Raw genomic sequence first — 22,841 nt, 5'->3', positions numbered from 1 at the left:
GGCAGGCCTCTGAGGCCTTGAAGTACACTCAAGGTTGAGGCATTCACGTGATTTGGCGCTAAACGAGCTAGACCGGTTTCGAGAATCATAACAAATATTGGGCGATCAATTTGAGCAGCGCAGGCTGACGACGATAAACCACCTCATTTCGACATCACGAACATATTGGAACCTGGAGAGAAACAGAGAACATCGATGTCTTGATAAAAGGTGGTATTTTGCAGCCCGAGACACGCAGTGACAGTATTCTGCGCAAGGGTGTCAACAACGATATTCTGGGTCACTTTGGAATCAGGACGAAGACGACAACATGCCTCGCGTTTCGAGTCAGTCTGGCGGAAGGCCTTCTCGCCAGGCCGTTGTGGTGAACATGGCGCGCGAAAAGACCAAAGGTTCACCGATGAAGTAAGAGTTGCCCTCTTGTCGCGCGATCTTTGCCCTTTTCACCGCCCCCTGCGCAGTGCAAAGTGACGATGCGCACCCGTCCTAACGAGCTGCGGCCGTGTCGATTCACTGTGACTGTGTCGCGCCACGCTCGCGCCGCACTGGGCGGGTGCTGGATTGTGTAAAAGGGCTTGACCAACGATATGTACAACACGCTAACCGCTTGTCTTCTGAATTACAATAGATTGGCGCTCAACGACGACCGAGGCGAAAAGGCCGCGCGCCTCCAGTCCCGACAGGCCCTACAAGAAATCCACATGAACGAGATCCGCGCCGCCGCGAGCCCCGTACGGAAACTCAACCAACACCGCGACCGCGAAAGGAGAGAGACGAACCATAGCAGGGATATGTCCGAGTCGCCTCGGACGCCGCGCACGAGTGATGCGCATCTGCGGAAGAAGGTTGCGCTGCATCGCAGACAGAGTCAGCAGAATCAGAAAGGGAATACCAGTCCCAGAGGAGACAATGTGACACCGATGAAGCGCGTGCCGATCCTTGCCAATTTTGAAGAGTGGATGAAAATGGCGACGGACAATAAGATTAACGCAGCGAACTCCTGGAACTTTGCGCTGATCGATTACTTCCACGACTTGAGCCTGCTGAAGGAGGGCGATGGCGTCAACTTTCAGAAGGCGAGCTGTACGCTTGACGGCTGCGTGAAGATCTATACGAGTCGTGTGGACAGCGTGGCTACGGAGACGGGACGATTACTCAGTGGCCTTGCGGATGGTGCGCAGGAGGGCAAGAAACGAGGAAAAGCCGATGGTGAAGGGGAAGACGGCGATGAAGATGGCGAGGATGATGAGGAGGGTGAAGATGGCGAGGGTAAGAAAAAGAGCAAGAAGAAGCCTGCACGAAGTCACGAAGCGACGCTTGCGCCGAGTTTTGCGAGTTTCCAAGGCAAGAAACTGGAGCTGGAGTTTGCGGTCGACCCGCTGTTCAAGAAGGCTTCGGCGGACTTTGATGAAGGAGGGGCTAAGGGTCTCTTACTGAATCATTTGTCCATCGACTCGGATGGGCGTATTGTGTTTGATAGTAGTGATGACGCCGGTGATGCGGCGCTGACGGCCGACAAGGGGAGTGCACAAGAAGACATCAACGATGACAACGGAGATGATGAAGCGGACGTCGCAGTAGCGGAAGCCACGAAAGCAGCAACAACAGAAAGCGAAGAGCTTTTGGAATCTTGCACCCCAACAGAAGAGCAGGATGAAGAGATCGATCTCGGTGCCCTGGCGAGCAAATTCTTCCCCGATTTGGGCTTGCTGGACAGTCAGGATATTTGTCCATCGATGAAAGCCTTTACACTGGGCGACCCATCAGGAGACTTGAACATTCCATTCCTGAAAGCTCCAGACGACTGGCGCGAACAAAAGAAGGGAGCTGCGACACCTGCACCACCTACGATAGACGGCAACATCAATCTGTCCGACCAGACGGGTATCTTCCTGGACGGTAGCAATGCTATGGGCTTCGATGATGACGACGATGACGGCGGTCTTCTCGGTGGCTTCGACGTAGCCGATAATGTCGGTTTCGGCGAGGGTGGCGAAGCATGGGCGAAAGATGCGGCCGTCGACGCGCAAACCCGAGTTGTTCGAGCCGAAGATATTGACGACAATCTGATCGAGGGAAATGAAGGCGCGTATGCAATGTCTCTGCAACACAAATACCAGGAAGATGCTGAGCATGAGAGCATTATGGCGTACTTCGACAAGGCATTCAACTCGAGAGCGAAGGGCAGAACGGCATTTATGACGCTGGAGAACTGGCGGATACAGAAGATTCAGAAGGCGCAGCTGGCTGAAAACGCCCCTCCGACAAGACAAAGAAAAGAGAAGGAGCCGTTTGAGATTGACTTCCTAGGCCCGATGTCAGAATCACTGAAGGAGTTGCTGGAAGCTCCCGCCGTGCTGAATTCGCAGATTAGTCTGCCGAAGACGCAGTGGAAGACGAAGGGCCGGAATCTGCTGGATAAGGATGACGAGGTCGTCGACCCGAGGAAACTCATGAGACTGTGGACGAAGCCCAAGTGCAGGGTTGGCCGACAAAAGGGCAAGATGGCTGTGATTGATGAGGGTTTCGGGGCGAGGAATCGTCTTGCGACGGTCAACGGTGGCCGAGAAGGGGACGAGCTTGATGAGGATGAGGACGGTCGGAAGGGTGATTATGATGCCGATTTCTTCGCGGATGATGATCAGATGCCTTTCTTTGATGGGCCATTGCCGATTGATGACGACGACGATGGGCTAGGTGTGGGTGATGGAGGAGAAGACGGACAGGCCTTCATGGATGCCAGGGAGATGTTGAGTCCGCAGCCGGAAGGGCAGCAGCAGATGAATCTGTTGGGCGCGGTTGATGGCGAACTGGAGGCGGATGGGCCTCAACCACAGCAGCCAACAGACTCACAGGCACAGACACAATATGAACTCCTACCTGGCAGTTTTGGAAGTCAACTCGTCACGCAGGCCGGGCGGCGGCTGAGACCAGAGTATGTCAACTATGCAAGGACCGCGAAAAAGGTCGACGTTCGACGGTTGAAGGAGAACATGTGGAAAGGAATGAGTGAGAAGTTGGCATTGATTAACGTCTTTGAGCGACCGGCGGCGCAGACGGAGAAAGTACAGCAAGAGCAGCAACAGTCTGTCATCGACGAAGATGTCGATATGATGGACGTGGACGATCCGTCCCAAGGACAGCTCCAGGGTGAGCTGCAGCAGCAAGTTGATGGCTTGATTGGGCAAGAACAAGGTCCGGAAGGGGAGGTGCTGAATTTCACGGAGCTGATCCAGGATTTGCGCTCGGTCTACCCGGAGCAGCAGATGAAGGATATCAGTACGAGTTACTGCTTCATTTGTCTGCTGCACTTGGCCAACGAGAAGGGTCTGGTGCTCGAGGGGGATTTGGAGGGCGAGAGAGCCATGCAAGAAATCAGAGTGTCGAGGGATGGTACCGTCGGAGAGGGATATGAAGGGGAGTGATTGGACTTCATGTTTCTTCCTTGATGTGAGAAATTGAGGCCCTCGCATGTTGTGTGTGCTTTGGCGAAGAAAGGCTTTTTGTGTGCCAGCAGCCATGAATGTGCAAGGAGTCGAGGTTTTGCCTGGCATACGGAGTACTTCCCCATGACCACTGCATTGGGACGGTGCAACATGTCTTTTGTATATCAGATTCAGATGGGAGTTTTTGAGAGTGCTTGAATGATGATGACTCGTTACGTAGTAATGTTCTAAATGATGTTCGAGTATTTTAAATACTTGCTGTGTCAAACAGGGTCCGGATTCTTCTTTTATTTCTGAAGCATTAGATGACTTTGGCGGATTGCCTGCTTTGACCTGGAGATGTAGAAAGCCTCCCAGAAAGAGTAAGTGGCTTCTGGCATCGAGGGTTCCAGGCTCTATGCTGCAATACATGCTTCACACACTTTTCGGGAGTCTAGCTATGTTGTATTCTTCTATGATCGCTGTCTTTCACCAAACTTTTCAGAGCTTCTATCATCACGGCAACGGCGAACATGCTTCGACGGTGGAGAGCCGAGATATGGACCTTCTTGACCCGTTTCATCCGTGGTAGAGATCAGACCATCCCACTCGTTGCCCGGTGCATGCTTTCGTTTAATAAGAACAGGTCGGGTCCACATGGTCCCATAATTTCCTTTGCCGGCTGTACCGGGATGAGGGTGAAGGTCGGCTTCAAGGACGAGGCCGGTAGCTTCTTCCTAGAGAATATAAGCGGGATTGACTCTGATTGTGACCATTTTCCACCGCATTCTTTTTGTCGTGCGATGTTATAACTTGACTGGGTTGTTGGCCAGAACCCATAATCCCTCTGCTTCAGTCATGACAAGCCCGTCCTGATTCACGATTTGACCTCTGGACTGCCACTTGCGACCTTCTCTTCCTACCAGCCAGCATTTGACGATTACGTCGTTTGGCGTCGGTACAGGAGCACGGTAAGTGACATTGAGTCCGGCTGTGTAAAGAGACTCTCTGGCTCCAACAAGATGTTGGTGGTGAAGCATCACACATAGACCCATCATCTCGTCGAGAATGGCGCAGGCAACCCCTCCATGGATAGTGGCCGGATGACCGTCAATACCGGGGCGGCCCAACCGCAGCAGCATAATGCAGTCGGGATTCTCTGGGACTTTCACGACTTGTTTATGACCTTGTCCTATCTTCAATGTGCCCTTGGGACTGTCTTGGGCAAAGGGAAAGTCTTTCAATTGCAGTGTGACCAAGTACGGGATCGTGGTGGGAGTGGCAACCGTCCGAGAGAAGAAATAATCTTCACCGTCATCTTTGAGGACGCGGGAGTAGGTAGGTATGGCTTGGTAGAGAGGATTGGAGAGGTACTTGTTGGTAAAGTCGACCGAAGCGAAATGTTTACGGGCTTCTTCGGGGACATGGTGGGCAGTAATGAACTTGTCCATGAAATCCATGTCTTGACCCATGGTGGTAGTAGGACCGGTGTCACCTGCCGCGCATCATACAGTCTCACAAAGCAAAGAGGCTGGAGACAGTAGTGTGAAGCTGTAGAACTATCCTCGTCAATTCCAAGTTCATGGTTGCGGAACTCGTACGGCGGACAAGAGTACCTCGGTACAGGAGAATGTGCTGTCCCTCGACCAGCTTGGCCGAAGTGGAACTGACGGCCACCTAACAGTCATGATATGCATGGATGGCCATGGCACTTGATGGTCGACGTGGACCTCGTCGAAGGTGTTGGAAGATGGAGGCATCTGAGTGGTAGATTCAGCAGCTTATCCGCTGCCTGGACTGGTCGCCAGCGCCGAATGGAGGATGCGATATGGGTATGATTGGAGCGGCTGTTAATGTGTTTTAGAGGTGCGGGTATGAGCTGGAGCACCCACGAATAGCGGCCATGGGCTGGTCTTTAGCTGCCACGCAACCCTGTCCTTGCCTGTGGGTGCCAGTGCTTGTCCTGGTCCGTTAGCTTCAGATAGCATTTCATCGGATTCACCTCAACTTCTCTTGCGCCGACAAAATAAAAAGCCACGACCCAGCACTCTGCCAGCCATACTTCTGGCTCGATCATCCGTGGTTTCATCCTCACCCGTAGCAACCGCACCAAATACCCAACCTCTTCTCCGTACGAGTGATAAAGGTAGCTATTAACCCCGGTTGCTGTGTTGCCGCAGCTGCATGTCACTCGTCCATGTGCATTGATCACTTTCCCGTCCTTCCGTTTGCTCCACGGCAGCTCGCCTTCCTTCCCAGCACTGCATTCACCTTTTTCCCCCTCCACTGCACAATCATCTGCATTCTGCCTCCATCATTCTCTGTTACCAAGCATCCATTGACAACTGGCATCTCAAAGCAGACAGCTCGTCTTCTACCACCATGATGATGTCCAGGTTCATCCTCGCAGCTTCGGCTCTTGTCGCCGTCGCTCATGCGCAGACTCTCGAGACCTCCAGCGCATCTTCAGTTGCTGCCACCTCCACCGTCTCTCAGGTGATGCCTCCAGCGGCCACCGCTTCCTTCAACCCTGCAGGAATTAGCTCCACCGATGCATGTAAGAGCAGGCCTTGGAGACATTTGACAAACGAATACTGACCTCGAGCAGTCAACTGGTGCCATGCGCAGCTGAACACTTGCCCGTACATCTGTGGTGGGAGTGCTTCTCAGAATTCATGCGACGATGTAAGTCGAGGCCCCTCATCTTTGACAAGCTTTAAACTGACTGCCCATCAGACCACCTTCACCTACAGCTGTGTTTGTGCGAATGGAACCGTGCCGGACTGCACCGCCTTTACGCAGACCCTTCCCTACTTCATCTGTCAAGAGACCTACATCCAGTGTATCAACAACAACCCCAACGATGCTCAGGCTCAATCAGTCTGCGCTGACAACGAGCAATGTGGTACTCGTAATGCGACTGCCGAAGCTCTTGCTGCCAGCTCGGCTGCCGCTTCTTCCACAGCTGCATCCACTTCCTCTGCGGCCTCAAGTGCCTCCAAAACTCAATCTGGCTCTGCAACCGGTGCCAGTGCCTCAGCCTCAGCCTCAGCTACCGAATCTGGAAACGCTGCTGTTGCCATGACTCAACATCTGACAACCGGAGCTTTCGCAGCTGTCCTGATTGCCGCATTCAAGCTCCTCATCTAGAAACTTACCACATCCTGAGCTCCTCCGCAGCACCCTTCCCTTCGACTCGATGGTAATATTGGACATACTCTTTCTCTCGGGCTGTGGAAAAGGTACGAAGGGACAACAAAAAGGACACAAACCCAACAGACTAATATTAGTGACGGGGCGATGGCATGCACATGGTTGACATGACTTGGGCATTGAATTATGGTGGAATAAGTGACTTCAACGAGCGATGATTTACGTGTTTTGTGAGCGTTCTGCGATTGCTTCACCGGGGCAAAAGCAACTTCAATCCTTTAGCGTGCGTGTATTTTTGCCTGTGCAGAAACAGCTGATATGCGCATTGGAGGAGAGCCGATAGAGTGCTTGGAACTAATAATACGATTGCTGCGACGAAGTAGAGAAGCTCTTGTCTTTTTCTTTTCTTTTCTTTGTGCACGGATCTACATTGGATCTTCGTGTGATGGTCCTGTTCCCACTTTTATGATGCCCATCTCGTGTCTGAGCGGAGATCCTGTCACCTCACGAGCCACACAAGGCTGTATCACAGCCTCGTCGAGAAGATATGACGAGTGAGGAGAAATTGCTATTTCCATTCGTCCATTCTCCCCTCATCGACTACCTGCATGCTCTGATATACCAGTTTGTATAAGTATTATACACTCTCAAGTTGTAGTAACAAAAGACAGGCGCAAGTGGATCGGAATCCATTGGTCAACCGAGCTCGCAATCAACATCACAGTCGGGTGGTGTGATCTAGTATCCACGCCAGAAAAGGGCGAAGGACTTTGCTCTGATATATATCCTGTGTGTAAACGGTATATATCCCAGGACCCTGATTTCCCCCGAGGTTCATAGAGAATTGGTAAATACACGCTGACACGCGGTATGAAGTTTCATCTCCCTCTTCCTCACTTTGGACATCCCGTCATGCGTGCTTTGCGGTATCACGGAATCAAAGACTTGCGCCTGGAGCACGATGTGCCCGAACCGAAATGCGGGGAGGAACAGGTCAAGATAAAGCGTTAGTATCCTCGTCCATCCTGACGGAGAAGATGCAAGTTATGGTATAACTTATGCTGATGGCGAGAATGTGAGGTGTAGCCGCGTTCTGTGGGATCTGTGGGACCGATTGTAAGTTGTACGCTTTTCTCCTCTACGCTATCATGAAATCGCGGCCTGGCCATGCAATCAGATGGGTGGCTGTGGCACGCCGTGGGTACTGAAGTGGGAAGTGAAGTGCTCTGATCAGACTGTCCACGCGGGTATCTGGAGTGCAGAAGATAGTGGTGATGGCAGGAGCACGACTGACTAGTGATACACAGTACACGAATATTCCTCTCCGACATTTATTCCGGCCAAAGACGCGCCGCACCCAGTGACGAAAGAGTCTATGCCCATTACCATTGGTCATGAGTTCGTAAGTCTTCTTACCCTGTGTCTCCGCTTTGACCTCAGAAGCACGACCAAAGTGCCAAACGAATTTTCGAAGAGCTTGATAAGGCGAGGCTGATGTTAAGAGATGTGTAGAGCGGCGAAGTGGTCGAGATTGGCTCGAAAGCGCACAACCCGTCGAATTTGAAAGTTGGCGATAAGGTCGCCGTCCAACCCACTGTGGCCTGCTTCTCCTGCGGACCCTGTCACGAAGGAGCAATCAATTGCTGTGACGGAGCAGGTTTTATCGGCCTTAGTGGTGGCGGAGGCGGGATGAGCGATTTTGTCTGTGTCGACCCCCAGTTCGTCTTCAAGTTGCCCGCCGATACCGGGTTGGATGTTGGTGCGCTGGTCGAGCCTCTAGCCGTCGCGTGGCATGCTGTCGATCAGTACCCGGTCACGCCAGATACGCAGGCGATAGTCATGGGCGCCGGACCGATCGGCCTAGGTGTGATACAGTGCCTCAAGGCGCGTGGCGTGAAGACGGTGATTGTGGTCGAGATGGCGAAAGAGAGACAGAACTTTGCGAAGCGCTTTGGCGCGACCCATCTGATTGATCCAACAAAGGAAGATGTGGTGAAGAAGGCAAAAGAGATATGCGACGGGCAAGGACCTCATGTGGCGCTCGATGCGGCGGGTGTTCCGGCGAGTATCAAGAGTGCGGCGCTGGCTGTGAGAGCGAGGGGAACTATTGTCAATGTCGCGATTTGGGAGAAGGAGGTAGGTCGGACATCACAAGAAGGGGAAACGAGAAGACAAGTCGGTGAAAGCTCTGCTGACGTGATGTCGATAGGTGCCTTTCCAGCCGAACAGTTTGGTGTTTGGCGAAAAGAAATACGTCGGCGGTAAGTCCCTACGACAAGACCACAAGCTCCCCAACCTGCATCGTCTTGGGACTGACGTGGGATTAACTAGTGCTGGGATATCTACAGAAGGATTTTGCCGGTGTGATCAAAGCTCTTGGAGACGGAAACCTCAACCCGGAGAAGATGATTACGGGTAAAATCAAGATTGACCGAGTGCCAGAAGACGGGTACCGCCCATTGATCGAAGAGAAGGACAAGCATGTCAAGATATTGGTGGATTGTCGAGCATAAAAGCCCTGGAGATACAGTTTAAGTTCCCATGGTAAATGAACTGTTCTCATTGTCATATCGAGTCTGATTTCTGACAATATCCTTGATCCCGGCTACCTGCTTACCTGGTACATAGCCGGTAGCTAACACCAGTTTTAGATGTCGCACCTCGATACTCCTGCTGGGATACAACATTTCAAGGCTCATGCCCTCAAACCATCGACCTGATAAGGTAGCGGGGCGTCCTTCTCCGTCCATTACCGTAAAACTTCTGGGTTGTGCACGGGTGGAACCATTCCATTGATCCTCCAGTTGTCGGCAGGATGCTCGTAAATGAACTCCCACTTGAACGACTTCTCTCCCAAGATCGGCCGCACAATGTCGTCGACGGCGGCAATAAAGCTCCCGCGCTGTTCCTCGGACTCAAAGCGACGAGCGGCGTGGTCGATGTGGAAGAAGATGCAGTTGTGAGGTGATTTGCCCCCAGAGTAGTACCCGCCGCCCTCGGCAGAGAACTCGTTGAAGAAGACATTAACCCAGAATGCCGGGATGCCAAGTTCAGTGTAGAGCTTGGTGATCTTCATTGCGAGGTCATCTTTCTGCTGACGGGAAAGAGACCCTCCAAGAAGCTAAAAGGTCCAACGAGGCATGGGTGAGAGATTGATGCGAGATTCAGGATACCAAGTTTGGAGAACTGAAGGTGACTGGCACAGTCATGTAGCCTAGAACTCGAGATCCCTGGCAAGTCGGGACAATTTATGCTCGACATTTCAGATCATCGACGGCTTCAGAGCGGGGGCTGAACCGAGGACATCGAAAGAGACAATGTTGATTAATACACGGCCACCCGACGTCCAAGCTTGCCAGGGAATGTCCGAGGCTGTTGCGCTCTATGGCCGAGGGCTGAACATACTAATCAGCTATGGCCGACATGATAAGAGACTGCTGGCATGAACCGATGGTAAGTCTCCTCCACGAAGAGAGACTCTACGCAGATTTCTTCTATGCCAAACATGCCATCTTTGCTGCGGGCGGACGTCTATGTCTCATCTCGTCTCCCAATTGCCATCAAACGTCTTGGGGAGTCGAGCGCCTTTTCTCCTATCTCCTGTACGCTGATTCAAGGACAAACCGAAGCAGTCCTGGTCGACACCCCGATCTCCATCTCGCAGACGGAAGATCTGGTCCGTTGGATTCTGGACACAGCACCGGGAAAAGATCTCAAGTATGCCTACATAACGCACGGTCATGGTGACCACTCTTTCAATTCCTGTTCTCAAAAAGCACTGGCCGAATGTACGGGCAATAACCACTCCTTCCGTCGTCAAGCACATGGAGACCCAGCTCACGCCCGCCAGATTTGAAGGTCTATGGCTCAAGTACTTCCCTGGCGACCAGATAGCTCAGCCACAGGTTCCTGCAGAGTCCACGGACTCGAACACTTTTCACATCGACAGACATGAGTGCCGTGCGGTGGAGGTCGGCCATTCGGATACCTACGACATGATGGTGCTCTATGTCCCCAGCATACACCTCGTTGTAGCAGGAGATGTCGTCTACGGCGATGTGCATCAATTCTTTGGAGAGGCAAACACGACCGAAAAACGCAAAGAGTGGCTGCGCACATTGGACACTTTCGAGAGCCTGAATCCGCACACGGTCATCGCCGGTCACAAGCGGGCAGGGACAGTGGATGGGACGTTCAATTTGCAATCGACCAGGGAGTACATCTTCGCATTCGAAGACGCCGTGAAGACCAGCTCGAAATGGGAGGACTTGTTTGCAGAGATCAAAGATCGATATCCTGGCAGAATCAACCTGCACGCTATCCTTGCACGTGCTCTTGTAGCCTTCCCTGCTCGCTAGAGGGTTGGTTGAGACAATTGACCAGGTATTGCCGTCCGATTTCGCAGACAAGACGCCCATTCATGTAGCATGGAGAGACTATGCCAGTACCTACAGCTTTGCCATGGATCATCCAGACTTACCTTCCGCACAAATCGACGAGAAGGTCTTCCTTGTCGACTTATACCACCTTCTCAGTCTTGGACTGGAAGAGATGTGTGTTATCGAGAGTTCAGAAATGCGGCATTTGACTAGTAAATGTGTCTATACAGGGGAATCGTAAAAAGACCGAAACCAGAAGTTGACGCTATTACCGAACCCACCCTTCCTTCCTCATCGACTGCCGAGTCCACTCCTCCAGCCTCTCTGCAAGCTTCCCATCCCTCGCCGGACCGCTCTGCCATCGTGGCTCCCCAAAGCGTCCGTGGATTTCGAGATACGTACCGCTCTGCTCCGCCTTCATATCCGGACTTGCGGCACAGAACAAACTGGTCCACGACCCCTTATCGGCAGGCATCATCAATCCAAAGATGCGTAAGACCGAGAAAACGCTCATGATGCTAGACCCCGACTCCCGCACTGACGTGGCGAGGTTCGTCTCAACCAGACCTGGATGCACGGACGAAACCCAGATCTCACCTTTCCCGTGCCGCGCATTGGCAGAGCCGGGGCCGTACGTCTTGTGCAGTGTCTTGGTGTGCAGTATGTTGGCGAGCTTGCTCTGTCCGTACCGCGTCCACGGGCCGCTATCCTTGAGTGATAGGTCCTTGAAATTGATGCCGCTTTTGGGTGCGCCCAAGTGGCCTGATGAAGCGAGGTTGACGATGCGCACGCTGCCGGGGGAAAGGGTTTTGGCCGTCCGCAGCATCAGAGGAAGCAGGTGCTCGGTCAAAACCCAGTGCGCGAGGTAGTTGGTCTGCCACTGAGCCTCGTGGCCATCTTTGGTCATCTCGAAGGGTGTCGCCATGATGCCTGCGTTGTTGACCAGGCCGTGCAGGGCTGTTTCGAGGGCGAGGAAGTGCTTGGCGGCCGCAACGACGCTGGTGAGGTCCATGAGGTCCATGTGCAGGAGGTCGATGTTGGCTGACGGGTGCGTTTTATTGATGCTGGCGATGGTTGCTGTGCCTTTCTCTGTGGATCGTGCACACATGTAAACGTGCGCGCCGTGTTCTGCTAGGTGGGCTACGGTGTAGTAGCCTCTGTGGTTTGGTGAGATTCGGGACTCACATTCGGGCTTCGTGGTTAGAGGAGAGACTTACATTCCAGAATTTCCACCTGTGACAATGAATATTTTGCCCTTGAGATCGGGGAGAGTGTCAGGATGGAAAGTCATGTTCGAATTGAATATCTGAGTCAATACTCTGGAGGTAAAGGTGCAATACGAGACACAGACCATTCAATGTCTTGTAGAATTCTTTGTTTTTGATGATACGAAAAGATGCGTCGACAGTGAGATGCTGCTACGATCTTTATATTGCTCTTATTGCATCGATACTTGCATCTTGAATGTTATTCCGAGCATCAGACATCGTGAGCAAGCTGCATGGCCCTGGACGTATTGGAGAGATGGACCAATAGGAGAATTCGTGGTCCTGGTCCATAATGTGAGCAGGCTGCATGACGCTAGACCTTCTCAAGTTAGACAATATAATGTTGGCCAATTATATGGTTTACTTTACTACCCCTGCCTGTCTGCGCCTCAGCTGCGGAATACAGTACCCAGAGACCAAGATCAGGTATCTTGGTAGGTGCTTGGTACTATCGGGTGTTAGGCATAGCAATTCATCCGTTCCCGAGTCTCAGACTCATCATTGTGAGCAGGCTGCATGAACCGCTCATTCATCACGAATTCCATCATCACAGCAATTCGAATGTCCGCTAGCATCATGCATAGTACGTGTCAGCCTGCAAATTCAACAGCGCCAGGCATCCAACTCGAGTCAATGCCACAATTGGCCGAGGTACGTACCAGGGCATCTATTCATTCAAACCACATGATTTGCTCACAGCGTACAGGCGATAACCAGGGAAGATGACTGGACTGGGACCAAGGATGCCGCAGCACGCAGACGGGCACAGACTAGACTCAACACAAGGGCATATCGTACGTAAGGCCTTGGTTTCTCTTTTGTCCAAATCAGGAGTCAGGATCAGTCCGATCTCTTCCCGCGGAGTACCTGATTATCGAAACTAAAGCCCAGTAGGAAAACGTAAGGCCCTAGCCAAGAAAGCCGAAACATCCAGTGCCGAAACCAGGACACTGATCAAGTCAGGAGCGCTGGTGGAATGCTGGGATATTGAGCAGCAATCCGTCTCAGTCGTCCCAGCATCCCGTATCAAGCAACTATATAATGCGAGAGATCCCTTGTTGCGAGAAAACCCTAGAAAAGAGCAGTTCAAAATCATCTTTCCCCTATGTCCCGACCACCTCATCACTCTCCTCCAATACAATGCTCTCCGCGCCCTGGCCGTCAACCGCTCTCTAATCTCGGGCATCCTCGTCACGCCGCTCGACTGTGATGGCGAAGAGGAAGTTATCCACGTCATCCCCTACCCTACCGAGCCCGGACTACTCCCTTCAACACTGCTGCCCACCACCCTTCAGCAGACGGTACCGCACTGCGACTGGATCGACCTGTTCCCGTCTCCCGAGGGACGAGACCGCCTGATCTTGGCCGCCGGCACCTTCGACGAGGACGAGCTGTGGGCCGACTGCATCGGCGGGCTGTATGAGGGCTTTCCTGACGACGAGATCGTGCGACGCGGTATCATTGCGTGGTCGCCGCCCTGGGACATCGCGGGGTGGGAGATGTCGGAAGGGTTTTTGAGGAAATGGAGCTGGCTGGTTAAAGGGTTACCGGGGGCGTTAGAGGCGACGAATCGGTGGCGGATGGAGAGAGGCGAGGAGCCATTTATTTATGATGACTGCACTACAGCTACTCCGTAAGGCTCGACCAACCAATCATGGTGAGAGTAGGAGGAGAAAATAGAGAATATCGTTCCTTCGCGTCTTTCTTGGGCAGCGATAAGGCTGTAAGGCTGCCATCCCGTGCCAAGCAAGTGAAGACTGACGTCTGCGGAGAACCTGTTTTCAGCCCAGGAGGACATCGTGGACATCCTCACAGGATTGTGGGGTCATCTGCAGCAACAAATCCTTCCATCTCACGGCCTCCCCTTCTCCCTCGCCTTACCTCGTATCCAATATCCTCAACTTCCAGGTCTTTCCTTCGACTTCTCAGGATGGCCGACTCCCACCCTACGGGCGCACCGCTAGAACAGCGCGAAGAACAACTCGAGTCAGAATCCGAGACCGAGGAACAACCACAAGATGGCACCGAAGGCGCACAGGACCAAGCAACTTCGACAGCCTCAAAACAAAAGAAGAAGAAAAAGAAGTCAAAGAAGTCGAAAATAGTCTCTGCCCTTACTGGCAATAAATCCTCCGAACCCGCAGAATCCTCCTCCTCCCAGCCTGCCTCGAAATTGTCCAACGACCACATCAAGCAGCTTCTCGAGATGAACCCCACGCTCAAAGGCGAGCTAGCAGGAATGCCAACCGAAAAGGCCGCCGAAGCTCTCAGAAAGATGGATCTGCAGGAGCTGCTGAGCGGAATGTCGCTGAACGGCAAGAACCAGAAAGACATGGCCTCGTACAAATTCTGGGCCACACAGCCTGTCCCTCGCTTCGATGAGAGACCAGAGGCAGAAAAGCCCGACGGTCCTATCAAAGAGGTCATCCCGGAACTGGTGCCCAAGACTGCCGCTCCTCTACCTGAAGGCTACGAATGGGTCGAGCTCGACCTGAGCAACGATGCGGAGGTCAAAGAAGTATACAACCTGCTCTCGTTACACTATGTCGAGGACGATCACGCCATGTTCCGATTCAACTATTCTGCTGTCTTCCTCGACTGGGCGCTGAAATCCCCGGGCTGGAAAAAGAGCTGGCACATAGGCGTTCGAGCCAAAGGACCCAGCCGCCTACTTGTCGCAACCATATTTGGCATTCCCATCAAGCTCCGAATACGAGAAAATGTCCTCGACGTCGTCGAGATCAATTATATGTGTGTCCACAAGAAGCTGAGGTCACGCAGACTAGCACCGGTGCTCATCAAAGAAGTTACGCGAAGATGTCACTTGGAAGGAGTCTACCAGGCTATTTACACCGGCGGAGTTGTCTTGCCAACACCCGTCGGGAGCTGTCGCTACTTTCACCGCAGTCTGGACTGGCTGAAACTGTACGAGGTCGGCTTCTCTCCACTTCCGCCAAACAGCACGGCTGCCAAGATGATCGCGCGCAACCAGTTACCTCCTAACCCAAGCACGTCCGGATGGCGCGCCATGCAGGAGAAGGACATTGAACCAGCCTTGGACCTGCTGACGCGATACTTGAAGCGGTTCGATTTGGTCCAAGAGTTCAATCGCGCCGAAATCGATCACTGGTTCTTCAACAGACAAAAGTCCGAGGATCAAGTCGTGTGGTCGTTCGTCGTTGAAAAAGACGGCAAGATTACGGACTTTGCGAGCTTTTACTGCCTCGAGAGCAGTGTCATTGGTCCGATGAGTCAAAAACACGAAAAGATCCGCGCAGCGTATTTGTATTACTATGCTACAGATCAGGCTTTCAATCCAAAGGAAAAGGGATTGAAGCCGAGACTACAGCAGATTGCACAGGATTTGTTGATTGAAGCGAAGAAGGTGAGCTCCTGCCTGTCCTTGGGATGGGGATTGGACGCTAATAATGGACCAGGCCAAATTCGATGTGTTCAATGCGCTGACGCTGCACGATAATCCCATGTTCCTGCAGGATCTGAAGTTCGGTGCTGGTGACGGACAGTTGCATCACTATTTATACAATTGGCGGACGAAGCCAATTAATGGTGGTGTGAACGAGAAGAATATGCCTGATGAGTCGAAGAGGGGCGGTATTGGAATTGTGCTGCTGTGATTGTTGGACAGATCCAGTATTGCGTTATGAATGGAAATGAACTAATTTCTTCAGTGTATGGTGCAGAAGGAGTGGGAGATCTCGGAGATGCGGGAAGCGCAGGAAAAGAAGAATAGTCGGCATGACACCATTTGCAGGTCTCGGTATCCTGTGCGAATCCCGAGAGTCATTTAGGATGTAACAGGATACTCCCAAGCTTAACAGCCAGGGAAGTCGGATGTGCTTGAGCTGTCAAGACGGGCTTTTTGCATAGGCCATATTCACACATCAAGTGTCTCCATTGCTTGTATCCTTTCAGACCTGTCTTCGAGAACGATCCCCTTGTGCTCAATAGCTCCATCCTCTCGCCCTCTGATGGCCGTCCTTGTGTCCATGTCACTCTGTCCACTACAGGAGCAGCATGAAAGTCCTTTTGTACAAGAGCCGAGTTGCCAAGTCCATAATCCTTCTGGCGTCTTTCCCTTGTGCTCCGGTGGCATTCCTCACATGCCAGCATCGCGCCCTAGTCAGTCGTGCAGCCTGCATGGGGTCTTTGGTTCGTCGTAAGCTATCTTGCCTGACGCAAGCTGGTTCTGGGACGGTGGTATTTGTAACCCACTGATATTGCCGCCAACGCTTTCGTTGCCCAGCTTTCACGAAGGAGCCATTCGAGTCGTTCGACGCGGCGCTTGTGTCCTTCTGTAGCTGTAATTACACAACCATTTCTTCACTCGTCTCCTCAAAAGCCTCATCTATTTCCCTTGCCTCTGTTTATGTTTCGGGTTCTTATCACAGATGATGAAGACGCGATTCTTGCGCCGGACAGCCTGGGTGAGGAAATGGGTGTTAGCAATTTATCTCGTCACTGGGGGGCTGTTCGCCGGGGTGAAAGGAGTATTCTTGGGGATCTGGTACCTTGCAGCCTTCACATAATCTCTTGACCGAGGAGCGTGTCTTCATTCCTCGCACTTGATTTGCTAATGACAGCGTGCATTGTGAGACTGGCGACCGTGACTGAGGACGCAATGAGCTTTGGAGAGCAGTGCTGAATGTGCTTCGAGGAATGGTGGTGGAGGTGCTCAGGAATCGTGTTTGTGGGATCAAGGAGCCGAGAAGTGGCAGGCGACTGCGGAGGGTGTGGTAGAGCATCTTGCCGGCTCTTAAGTGATCGGCTGGGGGGTTCGTAAACGGGCTGATGAACTGGCTTGATGGTGGATTTGAAGTTGTGAAAGTTCCTGTCCTATCCGCAGCTTGAGGTCGTGGAGTTGAGTACTTTACCGTAGTCTATACGGTGGATCTTAATCCACACCCGTGGTCCTACGTGGCCTTGGCATCTCAAGCATTGTGAAATCTACTTGGAGCTCACGTGGGTACTCACCTAGACCGATGCCGCTTTTATCACCATCTGCTCGCGACTCAACCCTCTTCGCACCTCTTCTTACCCTTGGACCCACGCTTCAACCCACGCTTCAACCTACCCGCGCCTTGACGGTCTAATTCCTGTTGCAGTCCCCTTGCACGTCTCTTCCCGGGACTAGACCTACTATTGGCGAAACTTGGTGGACTCCCATTTTTGGATCTCTGTGGTTTGACTTCTGCTCTTCCGGTCCCCTTCTGCACTCCCCCCTTTCTCCTTCGACTCTGCAACCTCACGTATAAAATGGCGTCCATTCCACGTCGGGGCCTGCTGGCCGCGAATTGCCTTCTCGACTACCGCACCCTTCAGCCATGACTGCAGCCATCGTTTGGGTCTCGATTGCGTGCACGTGAGGTTCGTTGATTTTGATATCAAGTGGCTGCGCAGTCATGCGACGGAGTTGATTTGTGGTCCGGAGAACTACCAATTGGCAAATCCTAAATATTATGGCAACGCCTACAGTTACTCATGCACTCACCATCATGGGACTGCAACGATGGGAACTCTATGCCGGACATCTAACAGCGTCCAAACCCCTTGGAGAACCTCCCGATCGTCATATGACACAACTGGGCGGGACTGGCAAATATCAATACTTTAGAGTCAGCTAAAGCCGAGGGTGCACGACTCGTGACGAGGGGCTAGACTCCGGCTACTCTGGGAGAGTTTGGAAGCTGGCTATTGGGTCAAGCCTACCTAGGTACTGTGTTCGCTAATGTGACACCCAGTATGCGTATTGCACTAGTAAGACGAGCCAGTCGTTGAAGCTTTCCAAAGGCCTTGAAGCTACCGCATAGCCGACCACGGCTTTCAAGGCTGTGAGATCACACCAATCAGACCCGCTGAAGATGTATCCGAAGGATTATCCGACAACCGACGCAAAGGGATCTACGTCCCCTCTCCAAAGTTGTGAAAAGGTTGTACCTTGAAGCAGGAACGACTCGGAATTTGCCCGCCCGGCTTCAGTATATTACCGGGCGGGGAGTCATACAAATGCTGCCGGAAACAGTCCAACAGCTCATCTCTCCTTCTCATGTTCGCTGACACCTGGGGTGGGAAAACTATCCAAAACATCTGGTAAACAACGCCGATTAGGCTTCTTGTTACCTTGCTTCCACTCGCAACTCGTTTCTTATCACAATGAAGCGCTTTTGGGGCCTTCGTGGACGCTGGCTGAACGCCGCCATATGGGCTTTGGCCATGTTTGCGATCATGATCTTTGGTTACAACCAAGCCGTGGCCGGCGGAGTCCTCACCACGGCGTCCTTCAACAGGCAATTCCCCGAGATGGATGTGATTGATGCAACGGGGCCCCAGAAGCATTACAACTCCACTATCCAAGGTAAGGGCGTACCGGCAACGATCAGGATATCTGGTGTGTTTGATAATTAACCGTTTCCACAGGCACCGTTATCGCCCTCTACACCCTGTGTGGCACATTTGGGGCTCTAGCCTGCACATTTCTAGGCGATGTTCTCGGACGACGGGGCACGATCTTTCTGGCGACCGCAGTCCAGATGGTCGGCGCCATCCTGATGGCATCCTCGTTTTCCTTTGCGCAATTCATTGTTTCCCGCATCGTCGTGGGCTTGGGGACGGGCGGTATCATTGCAACCGTCTCGGTCTGGCAGTCTGAGCTCTCCAAGGCGGAGAGTCGTGGTGAACACGTATCAGCGTTTGGCATATTTTGCGGCCTCGGCCTGGTACTGGCTTTGTGGCTCGACTTCGGTTTCTCCTACTACTCCGGGTCGGTGTCATGGCGCTTGCCATTCGCATTTGAAGTCGTCCTCTCTGTTATCGTCTTAGCCTTCATCTTTACCCTGCCCGAATCTCCTCGCTGGCTAATAAAGATGAACCGTGTGGAGGAGGCGCGTGAGATCATCGGTCTGCTCTACAACATCGACCCACTCGACGATGAGGTACAGAAAGAGATTCGCGATGTCGAGTCGGCGCTCGAGCTCGCTGGGACTGTGTCTCTCAAGGCTTTGTTCAAAATGGGACCTCAGAGAACGTTTCATCGAGTTGTGCTGGCCGCGAGCGTGCAGATCTTCCTTCAAATGACTGGTAAGTCATTTCATATACGTTTTTAAATCCTGTTTTGGGTTCTTTATCGGCATGCTGTCAAATCTGTTTCTTCATTCAGTGGACAGACCTGGCTAACAAATTCATCAGGTGTCAATGCAATCACATATTACGCCTCCTCCATCTATGAATCCGACCTGCACTTCGACGCGACACTCTCTCGCATCCTCGCCGCGGCGTCACAATTCGCCATCATCCTGGGCTCATGTCTCTGTTCATGGACAGTCGACCGCTTTGGCCGACGCAAACTGATGCTGTTCAGTTCTAGCAGCATGGCCGTCTGTATGGCCTGCCTGACAGGACTAGTGTCGAACCCGAACAACAGCTCAGCCCTCAAGGCGGCCGTCTTCTTCCTGTTCCTTTATTACGTCGTCTACACGATTGGCTTCTTGGGAATCCCGTTCCTGTACGCTTCGGAGATCGCCCCGGTGCACCTGCGCGCCGCGGTCTGCGGCATATCCACGGCTGTGTCGTGGCTGTTCAACTTCCTGGTGGCCGAAATCACGCCTGTGGCCTTCACGGACATCGGGTACCAGTATTTTATCGTGTACGCGGCGCTCAACGCGGCCTTTGTGCCCATAATCTTCTTCCTTTTTCCAGAGACCGCGGGCCGCAGCCTCGAGGAGATGGACGAGATCTTCGCCGCATCAAAGTCCATCTTCGATCCCGTGCGAGTGGCACGCAAACTGCCCCATCGCCACCTCGACGAGTTCTTGCGCCAGGAGGAGACTGTTGCCCAGGTGGAGCCCAAGGGTTCGACCGGCGAGGGTGAGGCCGTCCAGCATGTGGAGAATCCGGAGAACCTGGATTTGCCCTCCACGGAGAAGAACGAGGTGTGATTCCTTGCCAGAGACTTCAGATTAGCATAGAAGGATGGGGAAAGGTTTTGGAGGTGGTTGGGCAAAGCGAAAAGGAGGGGAAACGTTCCGGAAGTTTGAGTCCTTGAGAAATGAAGATGCCGGTGAGCCGGATGATCTGCACTATGATGGAGAATGGAGATATTACCTATGTAAGTGCATCATGCAGTAGTTACAATGTACTGGAGCCCGGGCCGCATAGATCGCGTGACTTCTCCAGTGGCCATAGCAGCAAGTCCACCTCGAGCTCCTCACCAGGTCTCTAGGACCACCTTAGGCTGTTATAGAGACCTACCAAAAGGATAACCAACCTTGGTACGTACGGAACAAGACCACGGAAAACAATGGCAAGACTGTACCTAAGCTACATCAACCCCTAACCCGAGAGACAACGGAGCCATAACAAGCCTTTACTAAGCTTCTCCAATCCGCGCGGACCCAAGGGGCTGGGGGAGAGGAGGGAGCGCCAATGGCCACACTAGCCATAGCGTCCCGCCTAAATTTCGCCCCCACGAGCAGTGAGTCAAGGGTGATCGCTCACCCGACGCGCGCGAGCCACGGGGTCAGCACTGTAAGGGCGGCATCACCCTGTTTCCCATTTGGGGGTTGAGTCGCCAGTAGTTAAACCACACGTGACCATCTCTTGGCATCTCGTGAACTTTCGGCGGACGTCAATCTGAACCTCACCTCCCTTTGCAACACTGCACTCTCCAGTCCAGTCGTGCGTCAGCACATCAAGCCCTATTGTCAGGCAAGACACTGCACACTACAACAGGCCAGACAACGTATAATACATAATACGTTTCTGAGCACGCGGTGACCACTACACACACATGGGATTGTCTCGATGTGTCGTCCTCTTGGACAACATCAAGATGCTGGAGGGTGTCTGCTATGGGGTACCCCTGTCGGGCATTTGGCTTCTGAAGGTGTGTTTCTCCCGGACCGGTACATGAATGCTATCACTGTAAGAAGGCCTGGTTACGATGGAGGCTTTATCCAGCACATCGGCCTCTGAACACTTGTTTTGTACAGCGTGGTTCTAGTGGCTATCTGCCTCGTAGGTCTTGATCTGGGCTGGCGAGCTCCTCATGGGGATTCACAACGCAAGGAAGCAATCGCGACAGTGTCATCTTTCCGCTCACTCCAGGAACATGAAAGACTGCTTTATGTGGGAGTACATCTCCATCATGTTCACTTGTCACAGCACCGTTCGTACTGAAACCCTCCTGTTTGCTATTTATTACCACACTCACGATCGTTCCGCGGTAGGCGTCACCCTCACCGACGCCCATTCACTACCTGCTCTTGGCACAATGGAACGCAACCTCTCCCACCCACAAAAGCTTCACATTTCCCAAATATTTCACATCTTCAGACTTATTTAGCGCCGGATACACCCGCCCATCTCTTCACAGACTCTCCGAGGTTTAGCCAGCATCAAACACACTTGAATCACTTCTTTCAACATGTCTCTTTCAAGCAGCACCCTCAAGCAACAGGCAGACCGAGATCTCGAGGTTTACGCAGAAGCAGCAATGAGGGCGATTCGCCCAGAGAATCCGGCCGATGTTCGCATCCTACTGGGCGACATTGTCTCCAGATACAGCCGCACCAGCCGCAATGAGGCCATGAGAAGCATCCTACGGGATCTCCGACACCATTTCGACTTGGACGCATTTGTGGACGCTGTCTGGCTCAATGAGCAACTCGACCCGCCTGCCGCTGCTCCCATCACACCAGCCACCGCTCCTCTTTCTCCGCCACCTGGTGCTGGTCCTTCTTCTCCTCCTGCTGCGTCTCCTGCTGCTCGCCTTTCTGCTTCTCCTCCTTCTCTTCCTCCTCCAAATACCACCAGAGCACCCACCAGAGGCAATGTGGGCGCTACCGAGAGGGGCCGAGCCCTTGCAAACTCAGACCTTGCCCTGGGACCAAGCCGGCGTCGCAGACAACCAAGCCCGGCTTTCGATGAGGAGACCCTCGAGGAGACAAAAGTGAGGGAGCGGGCCGAACGATACCAAGCGCCTACCATGGCCATCGACTCTGGACCCTCCGACGCCAGACCACCAGCTAAACGCCCTCGACCAGACAATAGCAATGCGGAGATCGACAAGAAGAAGGGTGAACGGGCGGCAGGGCCGTCGAAGAAGACATTGAAAGGGAGACAGAGAGAGTGGCGCTACGTCTGCGATGTGAAGGGATGTAACACAAGCCCGTATGGAGCAGGGGACTTTCAGGCCCATATGAGGAACAAGCACGGGCGTCGTAATGGCTGGAAGATACACTGGGTTAATCCTCCTGAGGATATGTTTTGGATTGCGAAGGATGAGGATGATGAGATTTACACCGGCGAAATGCGAAAAGCTTGAGAAGACAGCCGAGAGAGCGGCATCATACGCATGCATTCTAGATAGAGAATGCGAGAATCATCCCCCTGCAACCCCAGAACTGACGCTGAGTTGCCGTAAGCATCATCATTTTGTGCGTATGGGTCTTCGCGTAAATGTCATAACGGCCTCAGGCACGAAGATCCTGATACCACCACATTTTTACCAAAATGACACCTACTATACCTTGTATAATACCTAACTCATGCGGGGTACTGTTGCGAGCTCGCCGAGAAGGGCACAACTCGAACAAATACCT

At 52.8% G+C, this 22,841-nt stretch overlaps 11 protein-coding genes across 12 annotated transcripts; 8 read left to right on the top strand and 3 right to left on the bottom strand.

The window, feature by feature from the left end:
- The first annotated feature begins 118 nt into the window (after window positions 1-118).
- On the top strand, window positions 119-3,669 carry PV05_02114 (uncharacterized protein). The gene is made up of 2 exons (XM_013467193.1): window positions 119-405; window positions 629-3,669. Exons 1-2 carry the CDS (start codon window positions 311-313, stop codon window positions 3,423-3,425), a joined length of 2,892 nt encoding a protein of 963 aa, XP_013322647.1. The 5' UTR covers window positions 119-310; the 3' UTR covers window positions 3,426-3,669.
- Window positions 3,648-5,067, bottom strand: PV05_02113 (uncharacterized protein). Its single transcript, XM_013467192.1, has one exon. It carries the CDS (start codon window positions 4,895-4,897, stop codon window positions 4,232-4,234), a length of 666 nt encoding a protein of 221 aa, XP_013322646.1. The 5' UTR covers window positions 4,898-5,067; the 3' UTR covers window positions 3,648-4,231.
- A 380-nt stretch (window positions 5,068-5,447) lies between these two features.
- On the top strand, window positions 5,448-6,980 carry PV05_02112. Of its 2 annotated transcripts, XM_013467190.1 has the most exons (4): window positions 5,448-5,571; window positions 5,788-5,982; window positions 6,034-6,110; window positions 6,162-6,980. In XM_013467190.1, exons 2-4 carry the CDS (start codon window positions 5,808-5,810, stop codon window positions 6,573-6,575), a joined length of 666 nt encoding a protein of 221 aa, XP_013322644.1. In that variant the 5' UTR covers window positions 5,448-5,571; window positions 5,788-5,807; the 3' UTR covers window positions 6,576-6,980. The 2 variants fall into 2 exon arrangements, with proteins under 2 accessions (XP_013322644.1, XP_013322645.1); XM_013467191.1 differs by lacking the exon at window positions 5,448-5,571 and having other exon boundaries at window positions 5,611-5,982.
- A 468-nt stretch (window positions 6,981-7,448) lies between these two features.
- Window positions 7,449-9,091, top strand: PV05_02111 (uncharacterized protein; the record flags this gene model as incomplete). Its single annotated transcript, XM_013467189.1, has 6 exons — window positions 7,449-7,584; window positions 7,665-7,694; window positions 7,886-7,980; window positions 8,091-8,714; window positions 8,788-8,839; window positions 8,910-9,091. The coding sequence occupies 6 exons, from the start codon at window positions 7,449-7,451 to the stop codon at window positions 9,089-9,091; spliced, it is 1,119 nt and encodes a 372-aa protein (XP_013322643.1).
- Window positions 9,092-9,327: 236 nt separating this feature from the next.
- PV05_02110 (uncharacterized protein) lies at window positions 9,328-9,654 on the bottom strand (the record flags this gene model as incomplete). Its single annotated transcript, XM_013467188.1, has 1 exon — window positions 9,328-9,654. The coding sequence occupies one exon, from the start codon at window positions 9,652-9,654 to the stop codon at window positions 9,328-9,330; it is 327 nt and encodes a 108-aa protein (XP_013322642.1).
- A 664-nt stretch (window positions 9,655-10,318) lies between these two features.
- Window positions 10,319-10,936, top strand: PV05_02109 (uncharacterized protein; the record flags this gene model as incomplete). Its single annotated transcript, XM_013467187.1, has 1 exon — window positions 10,319-10,936. The coding sequence occupies one exon, from the start codon at window positions 10,319-10,321 to the stop codon at window positions 10,934-10,936; it is 618 nt and encodes a 205-aa protein (XP_013322641.1).
- Window positions 10,937-11,225: 289 nt separating this feature from the next.
- Window positions 11,226-12,248, bottom strand: PV05_02108 (uncharacterized protein; the record flags this gene model as incomplete). Its single annotated transcript, XM_013467186.1, has 2 exons — window positions 11,226-12,114; window positions 12,175-12,248. 2 exons carry the CDS (start codon window positions 12,246-12,248, stop codon window positions 11,226-11,228), a joined length of 963 nt encoding a protein of 320 aa, XP_013322640.1.
- Window positions 12,249-12,730: 482 nt separating this feature from the next.
- PV05_02107 (uncharacterized protein) lies at window positions 12,731-13,862 on the top strand (the record flags this gene model as incomplete). The annotated part of the gene is made up of 3 exons (XM_013467185.1): window positions 12,731-12,876; window positions 12,932-13,019; window positions 13,120-13,862. Exons 1-3 carry the CDS (start codon window positions 12,742-12,744, stop codon window positions 13,860-13,862), a joined length of 966 nt encoding a protein of 321 aa, XP_013322639.1. The 5' UTR covers window positions 12,731-12,741.
- Window positions 13,863-14,035: 173 nt separating this feature from the next.
- On the top strand, window positions 14,036-16,149 carry PV05_02106 (uncharacterized protein). The gene is made up of 2 exons (XM_013467184.1): window positions 14,036-15,610; window positions 15,663-16,149. The coding sequence occupies exons 1-2, from the start codon at window positions 14,156-14,158 to the stop codon at window positions 15,858-15,860; spliced, it is 1,653 nt and encodes a 550-aa protein (XP_013322638.1). The 5' UTR covers window positions 14,036-14,155; the 3' UTR covers window positions 15,861-16,149.
- A 2,210-nt stretch (window positions 16,150-18,359) lies between these two features.
- Window positions 18,360-20,275, top strand: PV05_02105 (uncharacterized protein). The gene is made up of 3 exons (XM_013467183.1): window positions 18,360-18,598; window positions 18,661-19,320; window positions 19,429-20,275. Exons 1-3 carry the CDS (start codon window positions 18,397-18,399, stop codon window positions 20,175-20,177), a joined length of 1,611 nt encoding a protein of 536 aa, XP_013322637.1. The 5' UTR covers window positions 18,360-18,396; the 3' UTR covers window positions 20,178-20,275.
- A 626-nt stretch (window positions 20,276-20,901) lies between these two features.
- On the top strand, window positions 20,902-22,636 carry PV05_02104 (uncharacterized protein). The gene is made up of 2 exons (XM_013467182.1): window positions 20,902-21,406; window positions 21,468-22,636. The coding sequence occupies exon 2, from the start codon at window positions 21,665-21,667 to the stop codon at window positions 22,562-22,564; it is 900 nt and encodes a 299-aa protein (XP_013322636.1). The 5' UTR covers window positions 20,902-21,406; window positions 21,468-21,664; the 3' UTR covers window positions 22,565-22,636.
- Window positions 22,637-22,841: the final 205 nt, after the last annotated feature.

Source organism: Exophiala xenobiotica (genome assembly GCF_000835505.1).
Source record: "Exophiala xenobiotica strain CBS 118157 unplaced genomic scaffold supercont1.1, whole genome shotgun sequence".
Taxonomy (NCBI): Eukaryota; Fungi; Ascomycota; class Eurotiomycetes; order Chaetothyriales; family Herpotrichiellaceae; genus Exophiala; species Exophiala xenobiotica.
Note: the sequence above shows the minus strand (reverse complement) of the source record. Positions and strands in the feature narration are given on the sequence as shown.

What these genes read in the sequence shown, in the direction of transcription:
- PV05_02113 (XM_013467192.1), bottom strand. Translation starts at nt 4,897, where the DNA reads ATGGGTCAAGACATGGATTTCATGGACAAGTTCATTACTGCCCACCAT.
- PV05_02112 (XM_013467190.1), top strand. Translation starts at nt 5,808, where the DNA reads ATGATGATGTCCAGGTTCATCCTCGCAGCTTCGGCTCTTGTCGCCGTC. An exon ending in AATTAGCTCCACCGATGCAT is followed by an intron (nt 5,983 to 6,033) that starts GTAAGAGCAGGC and finishes GACCTCGAGCAG; the next exon opens with TCAACTGGTGCCATGCGCAG. An exon ending in CTCAGAATTCATGCGACGAT is followed by an intron (nt 6,111 to 6,161) that starts GTAAGTCGAGGC and finishes ACTGCCCATCAG; the next exon opens with ACCACCTTCACCTACAGCTG.
- PV05_02105 (XM_013467183.1), top strand. Translation starts at nt 18,397, where the DNA reads ATGAAGCGCTTTTGGGGCCTTCGTGGACGCTGGCTGAACGCCGCCATA. An exon ending in TTACAACTCCACTATCCAAG is followed by an intron (nt 18,599 to 18,660) that starts GTAAGGGCGTAC and finishes CCGTTTCCACAG; the next exon opens with GCACCGTTATCGCCCTCTAC. An exon ending in GATCTTCCTTCAAATGACTG is followed by an intron (nt 19,321 to 19,428) that starts GTAAGTCATTTC and finishes CAAATTCATCAG; the next exon opens with GTGTCAATGCAATCACATAT.
- PV05_02106 (XM_013467184.1), top strand. Translation starts at nt 14,156, where the DNA reads ATGGCCGACTCCCACCCTACGGGCGCACCGCTAGAACAGCGCGAAGAA. An exon ending in TGTTGATTGAAGCGAAGAAG is followed by an intron (nt 15,611 to 15,662) that starts GTGAGCTCCTGC and finishes ATAATGGACCAG; the next exon opens with GCCAAATTCGATGTGTTCAA.
- PV05_02104 (XM_013467182.1), top strand. Translation starts at nt 21,665, where the DNA reads ATGTCTCTTTCAAGCAGCACCCTCAAGCAACAGGCAGACCGAGATCTC.
- PV05_02114 (XM_013467193.1), top strand. Translation starts at nt 311, where the DNA reads ATGCCTCGCGTTTCGAGTCAGTCTGGCGGAAGGCCTTCTCGCCAGGCC. An exon ending in ACCAAAGGTTCACCGATGAA is followed by an intron (nt 406 to 628) that starts GTAAGAGTTGCC and finishes GAATTACAATAG; the next exon opens with ATTGGCGCTCAACGACGACC.